General features: G+C 46.0%; 1 protein-coding gene across 2 annotated transcripts in view; it reads right to left on the bottom strand.

The window, feature by feature from the left end:
• Positions 1–18,672, bottom strand: part of ntn2 (netrin 2) — a 49,313-nt gene extending 30,641 nt beyond the window's left edge. Inside the window, exons 1-2 of one of the 2 annotated variants that reach the window (XM_084342428.1) lie at positions 18,459–18,672; positions 2,133–3,412 (exon numbers count right to left, since the gene is read on the bottom strand). In XM_084342428.1, the coding sequence (XP_084198554.1) occupies positions 2,133–3,183 (1,051 nt within the window). In that variant the 5' untranslated portion in view covers positions 3,184–3,412; positions 18,459–18,672. Of the gene's footprint in view, positions 1–2,132; positions 3,413–15,730; positions 15,996–18,458 lie in introns of those variants that run through there. The other variant, XM_084342427.1, reaches the window with a different exon arrangement.
• Positions 18,673–19,184: the final 512 nt, after the last annotated feature.

Below are 19,184 nucleotides of genomic sequence, written 5' to 3'. Positions count from 1 at the left end.
TTGTTGTGAAAGGAGGCTAGGTGTGTGAGCGTTTGTGTGTATCTGTGAGTGAGTGAGGGTGTCGAGGGTAGATGGGGAGCCAAAGTCAGGCTGGAGTCCAACGCTCCTCTGGCTCTGTCACTCTCTGTCCCCTTTAAACAGATCTGGCACCGTTCAATGCTAAACATGATCCCAGGCCAGCTCACTGGGCAATTATAACATGTTAGAAAAATATACACTGTTTTTCTGTTTTTTTCTTCTTCTCTCGGGCTGTAATTTGACTTCATTATGGGGAAAGGTTAAAACGGGGACAGCGGTTTCTAATATGGTTTTATGTTCCTGCGCTAACACATTTTTATGACAAGCAAAATTGACCTGAATTAAGTTCCACCTATGTCTAATTATACTAAGAGAGAAAGCTGTAAAAATCACCACCAAAGAAACGCCAACATGTTGGAGAAAAACACGGCGAACGTGGCTTGAAATTAATATACGCGCTAAATATCACATCAAAAACCTGTTATCATCTAAAAGCCTAATCCAATACAAAGGTAATCCATTTAGATTAACAAAAATTGCTACAGAAATTGCCATAATTTTACCTGGCAGGCTTTCAGAGCCCGTCTGGATGACTTTTACAAAGCATGTCTTGAGGTAAAAGCAAACGCTGCCAAATAACATTCTTGGATGACTTAGCTGCAGCCGTGTGCCAATGACTCGAGCTGTTGTCATCCGCTGTTTAGACTTGCTTGTGAAAAAGAGTATTTTCATAGACAAGTCCAGAAAACATGATTTTGTTGAAAGTAGGCCTGTAGAGGGACGGTAAATAGAGGGGGTTGGGGGGCTGATGGGAAATGCAAAAGGAAAGGATGGGCTCGTGTTTTGAGAGACCTTTGCCAAGGTTGCGAGCTCGACCACTCTGTGCTACCAGGACTCCTCACCTGTGTAAACACAAACCCATCCGGTGTGTTCTGGAAACATTCTTAATTACCCATGTGACAGTCAACCACAGGTCATAATAGTTAAAGCTCTCCTTTTTTACCTCCCTCTTCCTCTTTCCCGGTGTGTGTGTGAATAAATTGCTGGCCTGTTTTAACACCGCTGTCCTCATATCCTGAAAATGAGGGCTGAAAAGGTCACGACTCGATCCAAAAGAGAAGTAAACAACCTGGATTTTCAAATACGTTTTCATACACTCACTCTGCCATGAATTCCACTTTTACGAAGCTTGTAATTATACAATTATTGTCGTCGTCAAAAAGGTAATAACTGTACTTTATGTTTATTATTGAGGTCATAGTGGATGGTGGCGCTGTACTGGAACTATTTCCTCTCTACCAAACGACACCTGGCGACTGTATCACCGGACACAAGGGAGCATGCATCTACTCATGGACGAGAGGCTGGTACTCACAGAGGAGCACAGTCAGAAGAGGCAAATGGTTGGGGCCTCCCAAAGACATTTGGGAAAACTTTGGCACATTTTGCAAAGATAACTAAAAACCCCTTAAACCTCTTATAACGGCACTTTACTGAGCACCACTGCTGCCTCAAACTCAATGATTTATATGTCGATGATTAATGACGATTAATTTAGGTCTTAATTGTTCTGATTTTGCGGTGAACTGCCCCTTTAAATTAATACCTACATTGTACGGTATCTTTGTAAAGGCAGATTTTATGGCAGAGCTGTTGCATTAGTTCACATGGCATTGTACAAGTGTACCTAATGAAGTGGCCAGAGAGTGTAAATGGTGTGTGCGAGTGTTCAATCCCATTCCCTCATTAGGAAGTCTGAGATGTATTTTAGGAGATTGTCTTTGGGAAATACTGTAATGAGGCCGTGATTCATTAGAAGGGGAAAGAAGCCAAACATGGAAGAGAGCTTAAGAAGGAGTGGGTGTCGACGTATCAAATTTGCATAATCTAAATTTGATGTAAAAGAATTAAAGGGTATGTATTTATCCTCTGATGAACTTCATAAAGCCACTGTATGAGGTCTCCTTTAAGAAAGTGTGTTGTGCTAAATGTAGGCTGTCAGAAATGGTCTGCATTGTTTCCAGGCAAAGAGAAACCTGCAGTATGTTCCACAGCAGACCAACTGAAACATGTTAAAAGCACATAAAGGGTGACATATAGAGGGAAAGACTTACGCAGACACTCATTGGCCTCGCGGGCATTGGCCCTCTGCCACGGCCGGTCGTAGTGAAAGGGCTTGCAGCGGTCACATTCAGGTCCCTCTGTGTTGTGCTTGCAGTCGCACACCAGTTTGCCTTCCTTGTCTTTCAGGCAGCGGGAGCCGTGTCCGTTGCATTTGCACCTCCCGCCCACCTGGAAGTCTCCCACTGCATAGAAATAAGTTGGCAGCGTCGATGTCACCGCCGTGGGGTCGTCGTCCCGCCCTCCGCTGTTGCTTCCAGCACCCAGTCCCAGCTCCCGGGGTAGCTGGGGCCGGCTGAAGACCACGCGGATGTCGGTGACAGTCACCCAGTCCTGAAGGACGGGGCTGTTGTCGAAGTCTTTGCCAGAGGGCCGTCCATCCAGAGTGCTGAAAGCGATGAGTCCTCCGGAGAGCGGGTAGAGGTCAGTGTGGCCATCTGTGCATAGAGCTTCCTGTTCGTTCTGCTTGGTGATGGTTGCCTTGTTGGGCCGATTGTACATACGTCGGCACTGTGAGGAGTAGAACTGGTAGGGCATCCAGGTCTTGCCGTAGTCCATGCTCTTGTATATAGCCAGGGACTCGGGTCGCGGTGAACAGAACTGCAGGCTGACGTAGGTGATCTCAAACTTTTTACCGAGCGAAAGGGTGAGAGTCACGTTGTGCGGCGAGGTGTTCAGATTCTCAGACTGCCAGCAGGTGAGGTTGTGGGCTGAGTTGAGGTCAGTGAGGTAGGACGCAGGGTGGGCACGGCGAGGGTCGGCTGCATCGCAGATTTGGCACGTGCGCACGGAAGGCCGGTCGTCGCCCCGCTCCACCACGCTGCAGGAGCGGGACGGAGGCCGGCCGCAGACGCTGGACACCGCCACCTCCTTGCCGAAGGCAGCGTTGATGAACTCGGGGATACAGCGGCGGGCTGCTCCTGAGTCGTCATAGCAAGGGTCCGGCGGGGTCTGCTGGCCTGCGAAGGGGTTGGCGGCACTGTGGGTGGAGGCTGAGCATGCCAGGAGGCACAGGCCCAACAGGCACCTCCAGGGTTCCCTCATCCTGCTCAGAGGGCCTGTGTGTGAATGTGTGTCTGCGTTTATGCGCCGATGAGTGTGTGTGTGTGTACCCACGAGTCTGAATGTGGATGTGTCCTTGTGCAGACGTGTGTGTGTGTCTGTCTGTCTGTCTGTGTGTGTGACTGTCCCCTATGTGTGTGTAAGTGTGAGTCAGTGGAAGGAGAGTGTCTGCGCTCAGTGACCCTTCACTTCAGGCTGACCAGAGCCCTTCCTGTAAGAGAGAGAAACAAACAGTAAGGTCAGTGTTAGACATATTTTTACCATAATAGGATATGAAATAGAAAGTGACGCTTATTGAATTCTGCTGCATAAAAAACAAGTTAGTGCAATCCAAACTAAATGTAGCTCTTTGATTGTATCTTTTGTACTGTACAATTACGAGTGAATCTTACAAAGAACTAAAAGCCTGTCAGAGGATAAGACAGTTGGACGGGTGGGGGGCCCAAGAGAAAGGATGTGACCATTTAAAGAGAGACATTAGTGGCTGCAAGTGACTGCATCCTGAATTTCAATGCCGGCCTCTCATTCAGCACTTCCATTCAGGTCAAAACTGGCCAAGCCTTCTGGTCATGCTTGAGCAGCATGGCAGAAGTTACCCTATAATCCCTGGTGATGCTGCAAAGCAGTGGACCGCGGGTGACCCCGGTCAAACCTCTGCTTTAACCATTTCACATACGAGGACGCGGCTCTACTTTCCTCTTACTTGATTTTTGCCGGAATTTGACAGGAAATCAACCGTTGCAACACTATTGTCACACAGAGAAGGCTGCATTATGCTCATTCACCGAACCAGAAAATTCACAAAAAAGTGATAGCTATTTGAAGGATTATAGAAGGACTGAGGCCATTCAAGCCTTTCTAAATCTCTCGGTCAAGATAGGTACCTGGATGACATCATTCATACGCTCGCAGCTCAGCGAGGGGCCCTCTCGCTCCCAAAGAGAGAATGATTGAGGGGCGCAGGAGGAGAAAGCTCCGAGGCAAAGAAAAAGACAGAGAAAGAGATGTATATGGCCTGAGGCTTTCCCTTCCCTAATCCCCTTTTTACTTCCCTGGGTGTCAAACCTAGAAGAGCCCCATTTCAAAACAGACAGCTGAGGGGTTGAGAAGGCACCCCAGCCCTCTTTGCGAGGTATTTATTAGATTACAATGAATCACACCCACCGCCTCTTACCCCTCACTCTCCCTCCTATACCACAGCATCCCTCTTCATCTCCGTAGAACAAAAGGCCGCCTCTGTATCCACTTCAGTCAAGCGGGGAAGGCAGGCAGACGGATTTAAGGGGAGTCGGAAAAAACAAAAGTTTCGTTCTTTTCTTACGTGAGGGGGTCCGAAGCTAGCAGCCCTAAAAAGGAGCCCAGTGGCCTGGTAAATAGGACCACTCGTCTGTGCTCAAGTGCTTAAACCCTGCCATTTGGCCTCTTCTCAAGCTCAGAGAAGTGGGTGTTAAAGGGAAATAGTGTGAGGGAATTATACAAAGCAGAGAGACAGTGAGGAAGAAAATGTGAAGTAAGACTGCTTCTATCATTGGAAACTGGCAGGCAAATACATGTATTTCAAAATGTCTGACTCATTACTAATATTTGGAGAAGAAATTCAAATTGTGAATTTCAATATTTACAGTATTAATGAGGTGATAATACAAACTCAGAAATATCTGTTTTTACTAAAGTTGAATAAACAAGCTGTTCTCAGAGGAAAAATAAGGTCCCCAGAACACTGTTTGAAGCTAGAAAGGTGGCAGGGTCCGCCAAATATAAACAAAGTAAAACAGTATGAAATTGTGTTGTCCTTTAAGGTCAGTTTGTATATTCAGTTGGTTCAGTCATGAAAACAAAGAGTTTGTTTAGGCATAAAAAAAAAATCAGTCAATGAAGATCTTTCTCTTTCCCCAAAACTACATAGTGCTCCTTTAAAGATGCTCCAAGAAATCCAAAGACCTGTACATGAAAACACTTTTTTTTTTAAATCCCCTGCTATTATAATATTCAACTTATGAAAAATGGATTGCAGGGAATGGGCCTGCTCATAAATGACTGTTCTATGAGTGTGCCTTGCCAGGACGGATAAGGACGTTGATCAATGACATGTGTCCGAGGACGAGGAGGTTAAAGTGGGCACGCGGGCGGGAGTTCATCAGCCGAGGCACTCCATCAAAAGCCTGGCCGCGGTAAAAGCTGGCGGGCCCCGACACCCACTGGGGAGGGCATGGAGAGACGGCTGATAGAATTAGCAACTCATTAGCATCCCGGCCCAGCTTCCATCAGCAGCATGTTCATCCAAGAAAAGAGACAGCGGGGAGGCTCTGAGAGAGGAGAAGGGGGAGCGGGAAGGAGGAGTGGAAATTATGACAGGTGAGGGAAGAAAGAAAAAAGAAGGAGTGAGGGGATTATTCAGTCTCAGAATATGACGGGCACGTCGTCGAGGGAGTGAGAGGAAGTTCGAAAAGTTTTTAACAAAAATGAAAAACCCAGGCCGGAAAACACTTGACAGGCTTAAGAGATTTGAAAAGAGGACAAACAGGCACGAGGAAAGAAGAGTTTCAGTCGGTAAGAGGGAAAAGAGGGACACACGAGGGGGAGAGAAAACAGCGAGGGGCGCGACAGTGATAAAGCAGAAACGACTCGAGGGAGGGCGAGCGAGGACAGATATGAATGGAAGCAGTGGGAGAGAGGGAAAGTGACAGAGATGGAGGGGGGGTGGGTTAGGGGAAGGACATAAAAAATGAGAGAGGCAGAGATGGAGAGAGAAACAGAGGGGAGACAGATTAAGGTGGAGGACTGCATCAGTCTGTGTCTGGACTTTTGGATGACTAAATATGGTGCGGTCCGTGTGCCGCCGGGCCTGCTGAGAGATTCTTCCGGGGTCTGGTGCTGTCAGGCGCGTCTGGCAGATGAGCGTGTAGGTTAAACAGAGAGAGAACAGTGACAAGGCTGTTTAATTCCACTCTGTAATAGATGCTAGCCTCGCAGCAAGTGTTAACGCTTCTCTGAGACGGCCCGACAACACTACGCTCTGGCAAGAAGCTGCTCTTTATTAAAGACATATTCTTCGTAAGACCAGCCTAAGACTAATTCTGCACGGCGGTGGAGTTGGTCGACCTTTAAAATACTAAGAGTCTGTTTCAGCAAGAAAATTCTGTGCTTTCAGCATCGACAGTGTGTTTAACAAGCCGCAAGTTTCCTTCAGTGGGGGCAGACATTGTCTTTCATTAAGTGTGGTTGAAGTAGCAACAGCTGCAGGCCCATGTCTCCGTCTGTTTGAAGAAGACAATGAATACCACACAGAAATGCTGTTGGCTGCAGCTTCATATTCAGCGTGCAGACTCACATACCATTTACTAGCAACCAAGGAGACTGATAAACGATATTTGGAACTGATATACAGTTAACATAATAATAATAACCAGTGATTGAATGCAACAGAATACAATTTACTCAAGTACTGTATTTAAAACTTATAAACGTACTACTGCATATGTGAACAGCAGTATAAAGCATTTTGTAGCTCCAGAGGACACTGCATGTAATCTGATGAGTTGCCTCCTGTGATGTTAATCAGAAGCTTAATTGCATTGTGGGTAATGTAGGAAGTTTTTGAAAAAGCAGTCCACTGGTCTGCATTGCACTCCTATAACACAGTCGGACTCAAAAACAAATGATCAAAATCGATACAGCAGAACCAGAGATATCGCCTGTTTTTAAAACCTGGTGCCTACATTACCCACAATGCAACTTAGCCACTGAGCGACATCACTGGAGGCAATTCATCAGATTCAATGCAGATTCCTCCCGAACAACAAAATATTTGGGAGGTAAATGAAATATTTCATCAGCCAAATCTGCAAATCTGCATTTAATTACATTTCAATTATTTTTTCAACTTTTTTTGTGCATCTTGTTAGGCTTTTTTTTTTTTTGCCATTTTGTTTTTCTGTTATTATTGCTCCTACAGTTTAATTGTCTTTTCTCATTTGTCTTGACTTCTTTAAATCTAGTTTTCCCCCTTTTACTGTGCTGTGTCATGTGTTGGTCACTTGTACTGCATCATAAACAAATAATAAATAAATAAGTGGAGAGTAATTCTCTCAACGCAAAAGCACGTATTTCCCAAATGTGAAATTATTTGTAGTTTTGATTTGGTATTGGCTACTTTTCTGTTTACCTTTAGTTCAAAGATTGCACCTTTAAAGTCGGCTCCGACACCCAGCACACAACCCTACCACCATCTGGTTTGTTAAAAGACAAACTGTTCCTGTGGCAGCTAAGCCATTTCCAAGTGAATGGCTGCTTGGAGCGCAGTGACAAATACGAACTGCACGGCCAATTCATCACTGCAACATTCCTCCGTGGATTAATGGCAGGGAAAATGCACCGCCGTGCTACAATCCCCAGTGGCTGAGCTACTGCAGTGTTAAATAATTTGCCCATTAGTATTATGGGCACAGTATGTGAATGGATGAAAAAATATGGGGCTTTTAGAGTGGAAGGCCCCCTGCATAAAAAGTTGTGCATCACCACAAAAAGCCACTCAGGCCATTTGGCTATTGGAACGGATTCAATGGTTTTAATCAAACGGTGACAGGCCAATTAGAGAAGGTAGATGACGGGGGGCAAAAGGAAGGGAAATTAAATTAAAACGAGGCGGGTGAGGAATGGAGGGAGCAACAGAGAGCAGCAGGGAGACAGGCGGAGAGAGAGAAAGACAGGAACAGGAAGATGACAGGGTGGTCCGCTGGTTTCAGCAGCGTTTTTTCAGCTTCTCCCTGTCACCGGGAGATCATCCCATGTTGAGTTGTCTCTCTTTCAAGCCTGGACGCCTCTGTCAGAGTTCACAGATTAGGAAAACAGAAGTCGCTGAGAGGCTTTATTTGGCTTGGGTGTAGAGGAGGGCGCCGTGGGAGGTGAAGATAGGAGAGGGACAGCTGAGCCACTTTGTATCCCAAGTGGGAGCTTTTCACGCTGCTCCGGAGAGTCGGCGTGGTGGCCCCGCTACGGCTGAGAGTGAATGGAGGTCTACGGGGTCGCTTCTCTCGGCTGACAGCAAGCTGGGGCCCAAACTGGTGCCCTGCTGTCCCTCCAGCCTGCTGTACAGTAATCCCTGGTGGGGTTATTAGTGGCTGCCCAGAACCATGGAGGACTTTTTAATTGGGTAACAACAGGGCCACCTCCACTCTCATTATCATTACGGAGAGATGCATTGTGTGAGCATAAAAGAACAGTGAGAGCAGCAACAAAGTCAGAAACCCCGCTATACACAGACAGCACATGGTTTGTAGTTGACGCTATTCGCCTGAACATCACATACAGGATTATTTTCATTATTGATTCATCTAAGGGCTGAAATCATATTGTGAATATATTGACGGTGATTTCTGCATCACAATTTTCATTTTCACTTAAAATCGTGATGTTGTGACACTTGATGGCATCTGTTCACTATAAGAACAACTGGTTCTATATACAGTAGAACCTTTAAGGGTTCTATAGCTTCTATAGCTAGTGGTTTAAATTTTGGAGATACATTTTCTATCAATAGACTAATCAATAAAATGACTAATTGGTTCAGCACTAAACACATCCTTACCATCTGTATTCTCTCTCTCTCTCTCACACACACACACACACACACACACACACACACACACACACACACACACACACAGCAATCTGATAAGTAAATAAACCTGTCCAGATGAATCAACATGACTGACAGGCCTCAGGTAACAAGGGTCAGATATTAGCGGCCTGAATTCCACTTGATGATAGCCGTCTCCGCAGCGGTGACGACGGTCCTGCTGTTTGTGTAAGCGTGCATGTGTGTGTGTGTGTGTGGGTGGGTTGCTGGGGGTGTGGGGGTGTGGGGTACTCCGAGTTCCTCGCTGGCATTCATTAGGGACCGAGGAGGAGGGGAGGAGGAGCAGGGAGGGCCGAGGGCAGGAGGGGGTCAACTCTCACAGCTGAGAGCGTCATTAGCCGGGGGATCACTGACAAATTTTTAAAGACCGCTTATGTCTGCTCAGAGGCTCCGTGTGTGTCTGGAAGGTTTAGTCATGGGTTTTTTTTTTCCTTTACTCAAATTCTAACTTTCAAAACTGCTCACTGGAGCAAACTGCTGCACCTGATCCAGTGGCCATACCTGAGCTAGTTGCTACCTGTTACTGGGCTAACACATTTCAGGCTCTCAAGTGTTTGTAAGGTTAAAGACAAATCAGGAGACAAATAAAGTATTGTCAATAAGTGAAATCATCTCTGCCCTTCGATCTCTGTAATCTGGCAGAAGAGAGACACTGCAGTGAGAAGCACAGAACGCCCTGCAGAGGAATGCAGCAGCTTCTGTGGCCCAGCCCACACGCCTGGCCCCGAGTCCGACGGCGGTTCTTTAAAATCAACAGAACCTGATCCAGAACCGAGCAGGAGGAGAGAAGACAGGCAGCGCGAGGTGGAATATGAGGTCAGGGCTGGTTCTCACAGATTCACAGACAGGAAGTCGCGCTAAGCTCCTGCTCTCTGCAATTGTGCACATATACGCATTAGTAGAAAAATGCTGATAGGACAAGTTGTGGTGTATTTTTCTGTTAATGAAGTGTTCTGTGAGGTCAGTGCTTTCGGTGAGAAAACGGGAGGCGTAGGGAGGGGAGAGGACATGAGCAGGCAGAAAGTTCTGAGCAGCGGTGACTCACTGGGCTCGGGGTTAAACGGGGTTAATTTGTGAGAGACAAGACAGGAAAAAGCAGATATTTAGAATAAGAGGGGCTCTTTGTTTCATTTTCACACGGATTTTGTGTCCCGACACATCGAAACATTGTTCCTGTTTCCGTTAACTGTAGTTTATAGTGGCTTAAATAAAACGTCACAAAGAGAAAGATAGAGACAAATACACGCAGACTATGAGCCAAAACTTCTTGATTTACTCAAGTAAATCAAAAATACTCACAGGTTATCTATGAGTTGGTTGGACTTTAAAAGGCATTTATAAAACCACATTTTCCAACTTTAAACATAAAAAACCCATCAATTTTAATAAAAAGCAAAAAGAAATGAATGAATGAATTAATAAAATAATAAAGACTTGCTTTAATTAAGTCGTATCTGACAATTACTAATTGATAGATATTGGGGTGTCACTAAAAATAACACCCAAAAGGCTTATAATATTAATGAGGTAATAATACAAACTCAGGAATATAAATTTTTTCCATTACTGAATAAAGTTGTTCTCAGAGGAAAATCAGGTCCCCAGAGCACTGTTTGAAGCTGGAAAGGTGGCAGGGTCCGCCACATATAAACAGTTTATTCACTCCTGAAAACAAAGACAGTTTGTTGAAGTTAAATTAAAAGAATTAGTCAATAAAGATCTTAGATTTTCTTCCCCAAAACTACACATTGCACCTTTAAGTCAGACTAAATATTTTACAAATGAAAAATAGAGCTGTGTACTCCGGAGCGAGGGAGTGAAAAAGTTGCACTCTGTCTCGGATTTTTAACTGACAGAGCGATAGACGGGAGTGAGGGGACGAGGGTTCAACAAATTTACAGCCTGTTGTGTCAAACTGTGATCTGCTTTCAAATACAAGAAGCATTTCCTCTACATGTGCCGTCAAGATGCGCCTGAGAACGGGATGACACCCACAGACCTGCGATCAGCGGGCAGAGCCACAGATTCTCAGTTTGTCACTAGATGAAGGGCCATGCAGCGGAGCGGGGTCACCGGGATCATAAAGACAGGCAGAAAATGCTGAGGGGTTAAAGTTCCCAGAGTGCACGGTTTCCAGTGTGTTTCGACTGAGGGCTCCTTGATAGAACATTTCCCATGGACCTGAGCCTAACCCTGACCGCAGCTCTGCAGCAGGACGCTGGTGGTCGGGGAGAGGCAGGTGAGGTGTTCCTGGATATGAGAGGAAGTAGCTCGTTTGGAGGGATGGAAGGATTTAAAGAGAGGAGAGGTGAGCACTCCTTCAAAGCCCTTTGAAGGCTCGGCTGCGGTAGGCAGAGCCGCGGTTTTCCCAAAAAGCCCCCCTAACAGGAAAACAGTCCTTTTTTTTCCATTGCACAAGAGCAACCTCTACCCCACAGCCGAAAGCAAGGACCCGCTTTGAACTCACAGGGGGAAGAAAACCACAAATCATTTTATTAAGTGCTTGGAATACTCACACGGTTGCGTACATTACACTTAAACACACACACACACACGCGCACGCACGTTGTTGACGGACAAACACATGCTCGCGTTCCAAATATGTGCCCACACTTACACACAGGAAGACGCATTGTAAAGGATGCCAAAGCTTGTGACTCACTGGACAACTCCCTTTCCCCTCTTCTCTTGTTACTCTCCTCCCTATCTCCACCTCTGCTCATTCTCCCTCGGCGGCAACGTCGGCACGCACAGGGTGACCTTCGCCTAAAAGGTCAGAGGTCAGCGGCCTCACAGCGAAAAGACAAAAGCATCCAAGTGTCTGTCTTACAGCTTGCCTGACGATAACGCAACTTCCAAATCCTCCAGATTAAAAGTGGAATTTGCCATTTGTCCATGTCTATTTAATGACAAACTGTTTTTTGATCTGAACAACCGTAACTGCAGCTGGAGCTGTTCTGCCTCCATAATACTACGTAGTAAATGTATCATAATAAAGCTCAGTCTTTCTCTATGGATCAGAGGGATCGGAAAATTTAATGCGAGGAAATGCAAAATGTATTGGGAGTAAAGAAATTCCCACCAGGAGCTTTCGTGTGCTCCGTACAAATACGACTAGGGAAAAATGATGGCTTGGATTAAAATAAGCACTTTGTTAAGGTTAAGGAAACACTGTGGTTTGAGATGATTGCGCCCGTGCTTAAATACGTTGACGGTTGGTTTTAAACAGGAAACGAACAGCGGTCTCTCGTGTTAAAGTCCGATGTTTTTTGACCCATCCATCCACCCCGACTTACTCCCCTCATGGACTTATATAACGTCACCTCAGTTCCTCTTTTGTTCCCTTGATAATCACAACCAGATATCTTTGTCGACTGGATGTAAACATTTGCAATTTTGGGGCACTTGCTCAAAGTTTTCCACAAGAGTCGGTTGTTGGCCGGATGACTGGACATCAAAACATTTCCAGCCGACTACTTTGTTACTCTTTCAAGTCACACCACTGTCACTTTTTATGTCTTTCAACTAAGACAATGAAGGATTTTTGTCATCAGACGTCTGGATTTAAAGTTATAGTTGTTAGAAACGAGCTGAGCTAACATTAGCGGCAACTCAGCTAACAGTAGGCCTCCTCCAAACGGCAACAGCGATTGATAAGAAGATAACAACTCCCATGATCTTCTGCTCCCTCTGTGGTTATTGTATTGACTGAAAGCCCAAGTGTCAGAAAATGATGTGTGATGGACAACTTTAGCGCACTTTGTTAGCATGTTAGCCAAGTGCTGGCTAGGGCAATGACAAAAACAATACATCAAACTCAAGCAGTACTCTGAAAGATCTTTCTAGGCGACGTGGACTTCAGTTCCAGGAATGCCATCTATTTTCCCCCTATACACAAGGGTGAATATCCTATATTATATTAACATTGGCTCAAGTTCATTGGCAGCTTTACTATGATCAGACTTGGGGATAACTAGAATGGCACTCAGTAGAGCGCATACCTCCGCCAAGGCCCAACAGTCCCCTTTAAGTCGATCAAACCTAATCTAATATCAGATAAAAAATATACAAATCCAGATTTTTATTTGGATTTGCATCAGATTATACTCACTCATAGATACCGGCCACCTACATATACCTGATTTTTTTTCATCAAGATCTCTAAGAAATTAACAAAAATGTAAAAACACGCCCTATCTCGAAATGTTCAAGAAGGTGGGGGAAAATTTCTGGACATGTACCGAAAGGTAATGGGGTCTATTCAGAGTCGAGACCCATCCTCCATACAAGTTTTGTGGAAATCCGTTTAGTAGTTTTTGTGTAACTCTGCTTACAAACCAACCAACAGACGAAGCAACAAGGGCAAAACCTCCTCTGCGGAGGTAGTAAACCAGTTGCCTCGATGATGAAAACCTATCGATAAAGAATGGGACCAATTAGCAGAATCCGTAACGGCGTTAGTATCAAAATATTATCAACTCCCATCTTTTCAGACATAGTTACTACGTCTGAGAGATTTGCCATCGATACAGAAGACGTCTACGATGTGTATCCAAGTCAGATAAGAACACTGATAAGTGGGCACAGACACATGTGCGGACCTCACACACACACAAACACACACAAACGCACAATCTCTGCATCTGGAGGAAATGTGGGGCTGACACATGCAGGCCTAGCAGGGTGCGGGGAGTGGCAGGATGAAGCATGTGTATCTTTGCCCCTGGATCCTCTTCCCGCAGCGAGAGACATCTTGGGTGTCACGCCGACGAATGACAGGTATTTTAAGAGGAGAGGTGAGCACACACACAGTCACACACACCCAATTTGTCTCTCAAAGTAAAAACACACGGCTACAAGTCAGCAGTAAGACAGCCTTTCGACTTCATTCTCACCTCTTAAGCGGAGACAGTGAACGTGTGAATCGAGAGCCAGAGCCTGATATGTTAGCTCCTGTCGCACAGCTGTAAAATGAAAGGCGATCATTCTGATCTCCGAGTTCATTGACAGCTTCACCAGCGGGGTCACGGTTAAACTGAGCGAAATTTTTCAATCGGCTCGAGGTTGTTTTTCCAATATGTCAAAAGATTGAAGCGGGGGACGGGCGGTTTCACCCAGCGAAAACAGAAAAGAGAGACCTCGCATCTAGCTTTCCCCCCGTCAAACTGTTGAAGAAGAAAAATACATTGGACGTGTTGACTTTACTCGCTCAGGTGGACCGAGCCAAGAGCTCCGAGGAATCCTGCTTTTCAAAGTAGGAGAAAACGATCTACTTATGTTACGGCAGCCTTCTCCATCTCCATCTCCATCTCAAGCCCTCCGCTTTTCTCTGGGGTTCATAAATACCACATACAAGCGCGCGCACGCACACACAAATCTGCACTATGTTGCTCTGGATTAGCTTCCACATCATGTGCCTTCAGCTGCTCCTGGCTCTAACCTCCCTGCCTCTGTTATTGATGGAAGCGGGGTGTGATGCAATTAAATAATGATGATTAATTTGTGAAAACATGGCAAGCCGGTGGCCACGCTCCAGACGAGCAGCGCCTCACACACTCGACTCGAACATTTGCTCCAGTTTACACTCCTACGTTCTCTCTGACCTCGGTGAGCAGTGAGGATTCAGGGGCCTTCTTCTTCTTCTTCTTCTTCTGCTGCTGCTGCTGCTGCTGCTTCGTGGACTCATTCCAGTCATTTGCGGTAGGAGTGAGAAGTAGGTCAAGTGGCTGACACTGTTTCAGTGTGCAATAGGGGCATACTTTAAGTCTATTGAAGCAGTTAAGATAAGCAATCTGGATGGGACTCTCGCTTTCACTACCAGGCTTGTCGGTGCTTGTGAGCGGAGAGCGGATGAGTTTAAAGAGGGTGGAGCTCATCGTGGAGGCTATCGTTTCCTGTCACACCTTGGCCACAGCGTGTCAAATGAAGCTCATCTAGGTGCACTAGAGAAAGATCTTCATTGGTTGTTGTTATACCTAAACAAGCAAACTCTTTGTTTTCATGACCGAATAAACAAACTGACCTTAAAAGGACAACACAGTTTCATACTGTTTCATATGTGGCGGACCCTGCCACCTTTCTAGCTTCAAACAGTGTTCTGGGGACCTTATTTTCCTCTGAGAACAGCTTGTCTATACAATTATGGAAAATAAATGTTTCTCTGTTTGTATTATTACCTCATTAATATTATAAATATTGAACTTCTGAGTTTGAATCTCTTCTCCAAAACTACACAGTGCCCCTTTAATCCTACATAAACCACAGAAAGGACGCACTTTAAAGCTGCCTGATCTTGCTCCTGCACCCTCCTCTCCATACCTGAGTGACTTGGAGCAATCATCAACAATAAATATTTTTCAGCGTGCACGTGCTGGTGTCAGAGCGAGGAGGGAAAATATTAGAAGTGACAAACGCATTGGGAGACTTGGCGAGGGCAGAGGCGAGGAAGACGGGAACCGAGAAGCGCGCTGCTTGCTTTGGCATCCGCGCCTGGCTCCGATTCCAAGTCGCTATTAAAGCTCACAGGCTCCGCATAGCCCACCTCTTGTACCTCGTATTAAATCCCCTTCTTTCTCGCTTTTCTCGGGCCACTTGTAAAGCGAGGAGGCTGACACCTGTCTGTGGTGTCCGCCGCTCTGATCCAGCGCGCCCCGCTGAATCAGCGACCCAAACAGCTACTTGCAGTCCAGTCACACGACCTCAGCAGCGTATAATAAAGTAATGACAGTCATTGAGTTCATTTGAAACAAATGGCAGGTAATGGGACAGCCCGTCACAGCGGGCGCCGTGAGTCACACACTTCGTTTTCTGAGAGAAGAAGCGGTGCGTAAAATCAGCTCTCCACACTCAAAACTACAACAGGAACAACGGACCCGCAAGTTATAAACTTACCCCAGTGTCAAGTCGTGAATGTCGATGTCTTTGAGTTTGAAAGCACGTCCCCCTGAGATCCAGTCACACTTTAAGGTGCTCTCCCGTCACAAACCGTCCTCTCCGTGCGCTCAAGTGTCTCGTGTTTCTCACACTCGCCTTGTTAAAATATATATTTTCTTTTTTTTTTTTAAAAAGAGAGAGAAAGGGGACGAGAGGAACGCGCGCAACACAGTCAAAAGTGAGGGGACACACGAGAGGAAGTTGACTGCCTGCTGCACCCATCCGCGCCCGAAGCTCAAAGCAACTGAAACCCTTCCAGTACATCCATAGGTTGTAAAGCGAGCCCGGGGTAGGCTACTCCCCATTAAAATCAAACCCAGATTTCCCCAACCGTGTGTGTGAGCGAGGGAGAGAGAGGGGGTGAGAGAGAGGGAAGAGAGAGAGAGAGAGAGAGAGAGAGTTCAAATATTCCATAAGCCCGCTGTGTGTTTCCTTTACATGAGTTTCATTTTACCTGCAATTTACTGACGCGTGTAATTCAGTCGTGAAGCCAAAAGAAAGCACAAACGAAAATAAACAATTCACCAAACTACCACTCGCTCAACATCTCTCCCCCCCCCCTCTCTCCCCTCAAACAACACAACTGCTCTCACTTTTACAACAAATACCTCCGCCGCTTTACGGACTCATTCTTACTACGCCGCCCGCTCCAAATGCCCCATGGCTCGCTGCGCTCACAGGCGGCCATATGGAGGTCGTAATGAGAACACAACGCTGAACCTGTTGAAACAGAGTAGGGCCTGGCGGGGCTCCGGGGGCCCGCAGAAACAAGAGGCAGATGCCGAATGTTAGAACTTATTAATCCTAATAATAGTCCAACACATGTTGGGTTTATGAGCCCGTGCGTCAAGGCACCAAAAATGTTGACGTTTTTATGAAATATGTCATAATAAGTGGCATCAAATTAAATATGTGACGGTGTTGGCTCGTGGTTGCATCAGGATGAGGGTCTCTTGTGTGTGCGTAAAGAGAGAGAGAGAGAGGGGTTCGTTTTGGCACGGGATTTGTGGCCCTGCGCCCTCGGCCATGACAGCAGCCCATTAACTCATTAACCGCATTCATACGGCTTTATAGCCCGCTCTCAGTGCGGAGGTTAAAGAGCAGCAGATAAATGTGGTTTGTCACGATGAGAGTTCAGCCAATCAGGGGAGGCTGTGCGTAAAAGCGCACCGGAGAGGCCACAGGTAGATCCAATAATTGCAGTTAATTGTCATGAATTATATTAATACAGACTTCTACGAAAATAATGCAGTCAGAGAGCATGAATGGTGACGTTTGTTTCAGTTTTTATTGGTCTGTTACAACTTTTAAATGGTCTCAGCCAATCACATCCGAGCGCCGTAATCATTTTCCGACAATAACGTAGAGCAACATATGTTGGATTTGTAAAAACCAGTCCGGCAGAACCGCGCGGACGGCCGCAATCCGCTTCATAAGTCCCGTTAATTTACAGCCGGCTCGTTGCTGTGTGTGTTATTGCAGGTGCTGCCTCATTATTCGAGCATCGCGGCCGATCGGCACCTCGCGGCTCCCGCTGTAAGCTGATCAACATTCCTACTGTATTTACTGTACCATCCTCTGTGGGGAACAGCCCGGCCCGGCTCGGATCGGCCCGGCCCGGGACCGAGCTGCGCTTTTGTGCCTTTTCTTCCAGTAATTCATCTCAAACAAAGAGCGTTTTTTTTAAAAATGTGTATTCAAACAGGCGGATGATTTAAAATAATGAGCATTAACCCAAATCCACTCCACTCGTGTGCGCGCACATGTGCGTGTGTGTGTGACGCCCGCGTGAGAGCACACCTGCAGCCAATACTGATCAAGGATGTCAGTGAGGCGACAGGGCAGGGGAAAAAAAGGAATAAGACGCAGTTAATGGGTTTAAAGACCAGAGGGAGAAGCGGTGCCAGCTTCATCAGAAATGAGCTCAAATCAATTAAATCTAAGCAGGATAAATGTCGAGGACGCGGAGACTTACAGCAGCTTTTGACACATTTTTTCTGGCCTGTATTTACTGTGAGGACTCCTCCCGCTCCTCTGACCTCCTGTCCGATTACTTTACTCTTTTATTAGTCTAAGCCCAATTCTTCATTTCGACTTCTCTCCTGTCTTGACGATTTTCCCACTGGAGTCAGACCCTAAAATAACTTTTTACATCGGCTTAACCGGAGGATGAATTAGTTTTATAATTAATCTTCATTATTCCCCACTATTTTTTTTATTTTCCCAATGTTCCCTGCTTCTTTATTTGCAGACACACTCATCATTTTGCTCTCCTGTGTTTTCAATTAAAAGGCTTCAGTTTAAAACTGAGACATTTGAGAAAGTAGGCCAGCGCGTGGAGAAACTGGAACAATCAAAGTAGGATTTCAATAATTTGGTTTTCTTGGAATTGAACAAAACACTGTAAATCTTAGCAACAACACAACAAACTGAACATTTCTGCTGTCAGCTATGAAACCCTCCGTTTTCCAGCACGCACGTACAGTACTGCCTCTTCACACACTGACACTACTGTCCGTGTCCACGCGTTTTTTCCACAGAGGGCCAATTTTGACGCATTTCTGTGAAATAAAGGAGCCCCGCCAGCCAGGCACTAATCTAGGTAGATTATCTCTCCAATTACAAATTGGACTGCGTTAAAGACAGAATGAAAGGAAGCAGGACCAACAACAGGCAACACACTCACTTGCTGTCAGATGGGATTCAAGCGGGGAGCTCTCCTCGGTCCTTTAGAGTTGTTGCACTCTTGGATCAGTGTGCTGATTTTGTCTGCAAAACAAGCCTCAGTGGTCTGTCTGCTCAAAGCCCGGGGCTCTCAGCGCTGGGCTCCCTGCGGCGGACACCCTGGAGAAAATGTCAGCCTCCGGCTTTTTCCTCGCTTCATTTTTTGGCACCCCTGCTGTTGGGCGCCCCTGCTGTTGGGCGCAAGGAGAGATGCGTTACCTTGTCCAGGGGGAAACCCCCGCGACTGGTGTTCAGTGGGGGGAGGGCGCCCTCTTGTGGCCGAGCGCCTGTACAGCTCCGTCAGGTTTCTAACCAGTGATCCACCCTCACAGTTCAGCCCACAGATTTATATTTACATCCTGTTGGAGCACATTCATTGTAGTTTTTGCCTTCATCATATTAGAAGTAGTCATAATAAAAGATGTAGCTGTGTTGCTTAAAAGCCTTATATAAGTAATACAATAAAGACTTTGATTAATACAGACGTGTCATAGCAGCACAGGTGTTACTGATAACATTAATGATACTCTGCTCCGTGAAGTTGTCCCAGCTATCCCTGCAAGTGAGTCAGCAAACACCAGCACTAGCAGCAAATCTCCGAAATGGAATGCAGCCATCATTAATGTTATTAGTCACACCTGTCTGAGAGTCAACATCTTTTTATATAAAGGTGCAACGTGTAGTTTTG

This window comes from Pagrus pagrus (assembly GCF_965226575.1).
Source record: "Pagrus pagrus genome assembly, chromosome: 21".
NCBI lineage: Eukaryota > Metazoa > Chordata > Actinopteri > Spariformes > Sparidae > Pagrus > Pagrus pagrus.
This window is presented reverse-complemented; position numbering and strand designations above follow the sequence as displayed.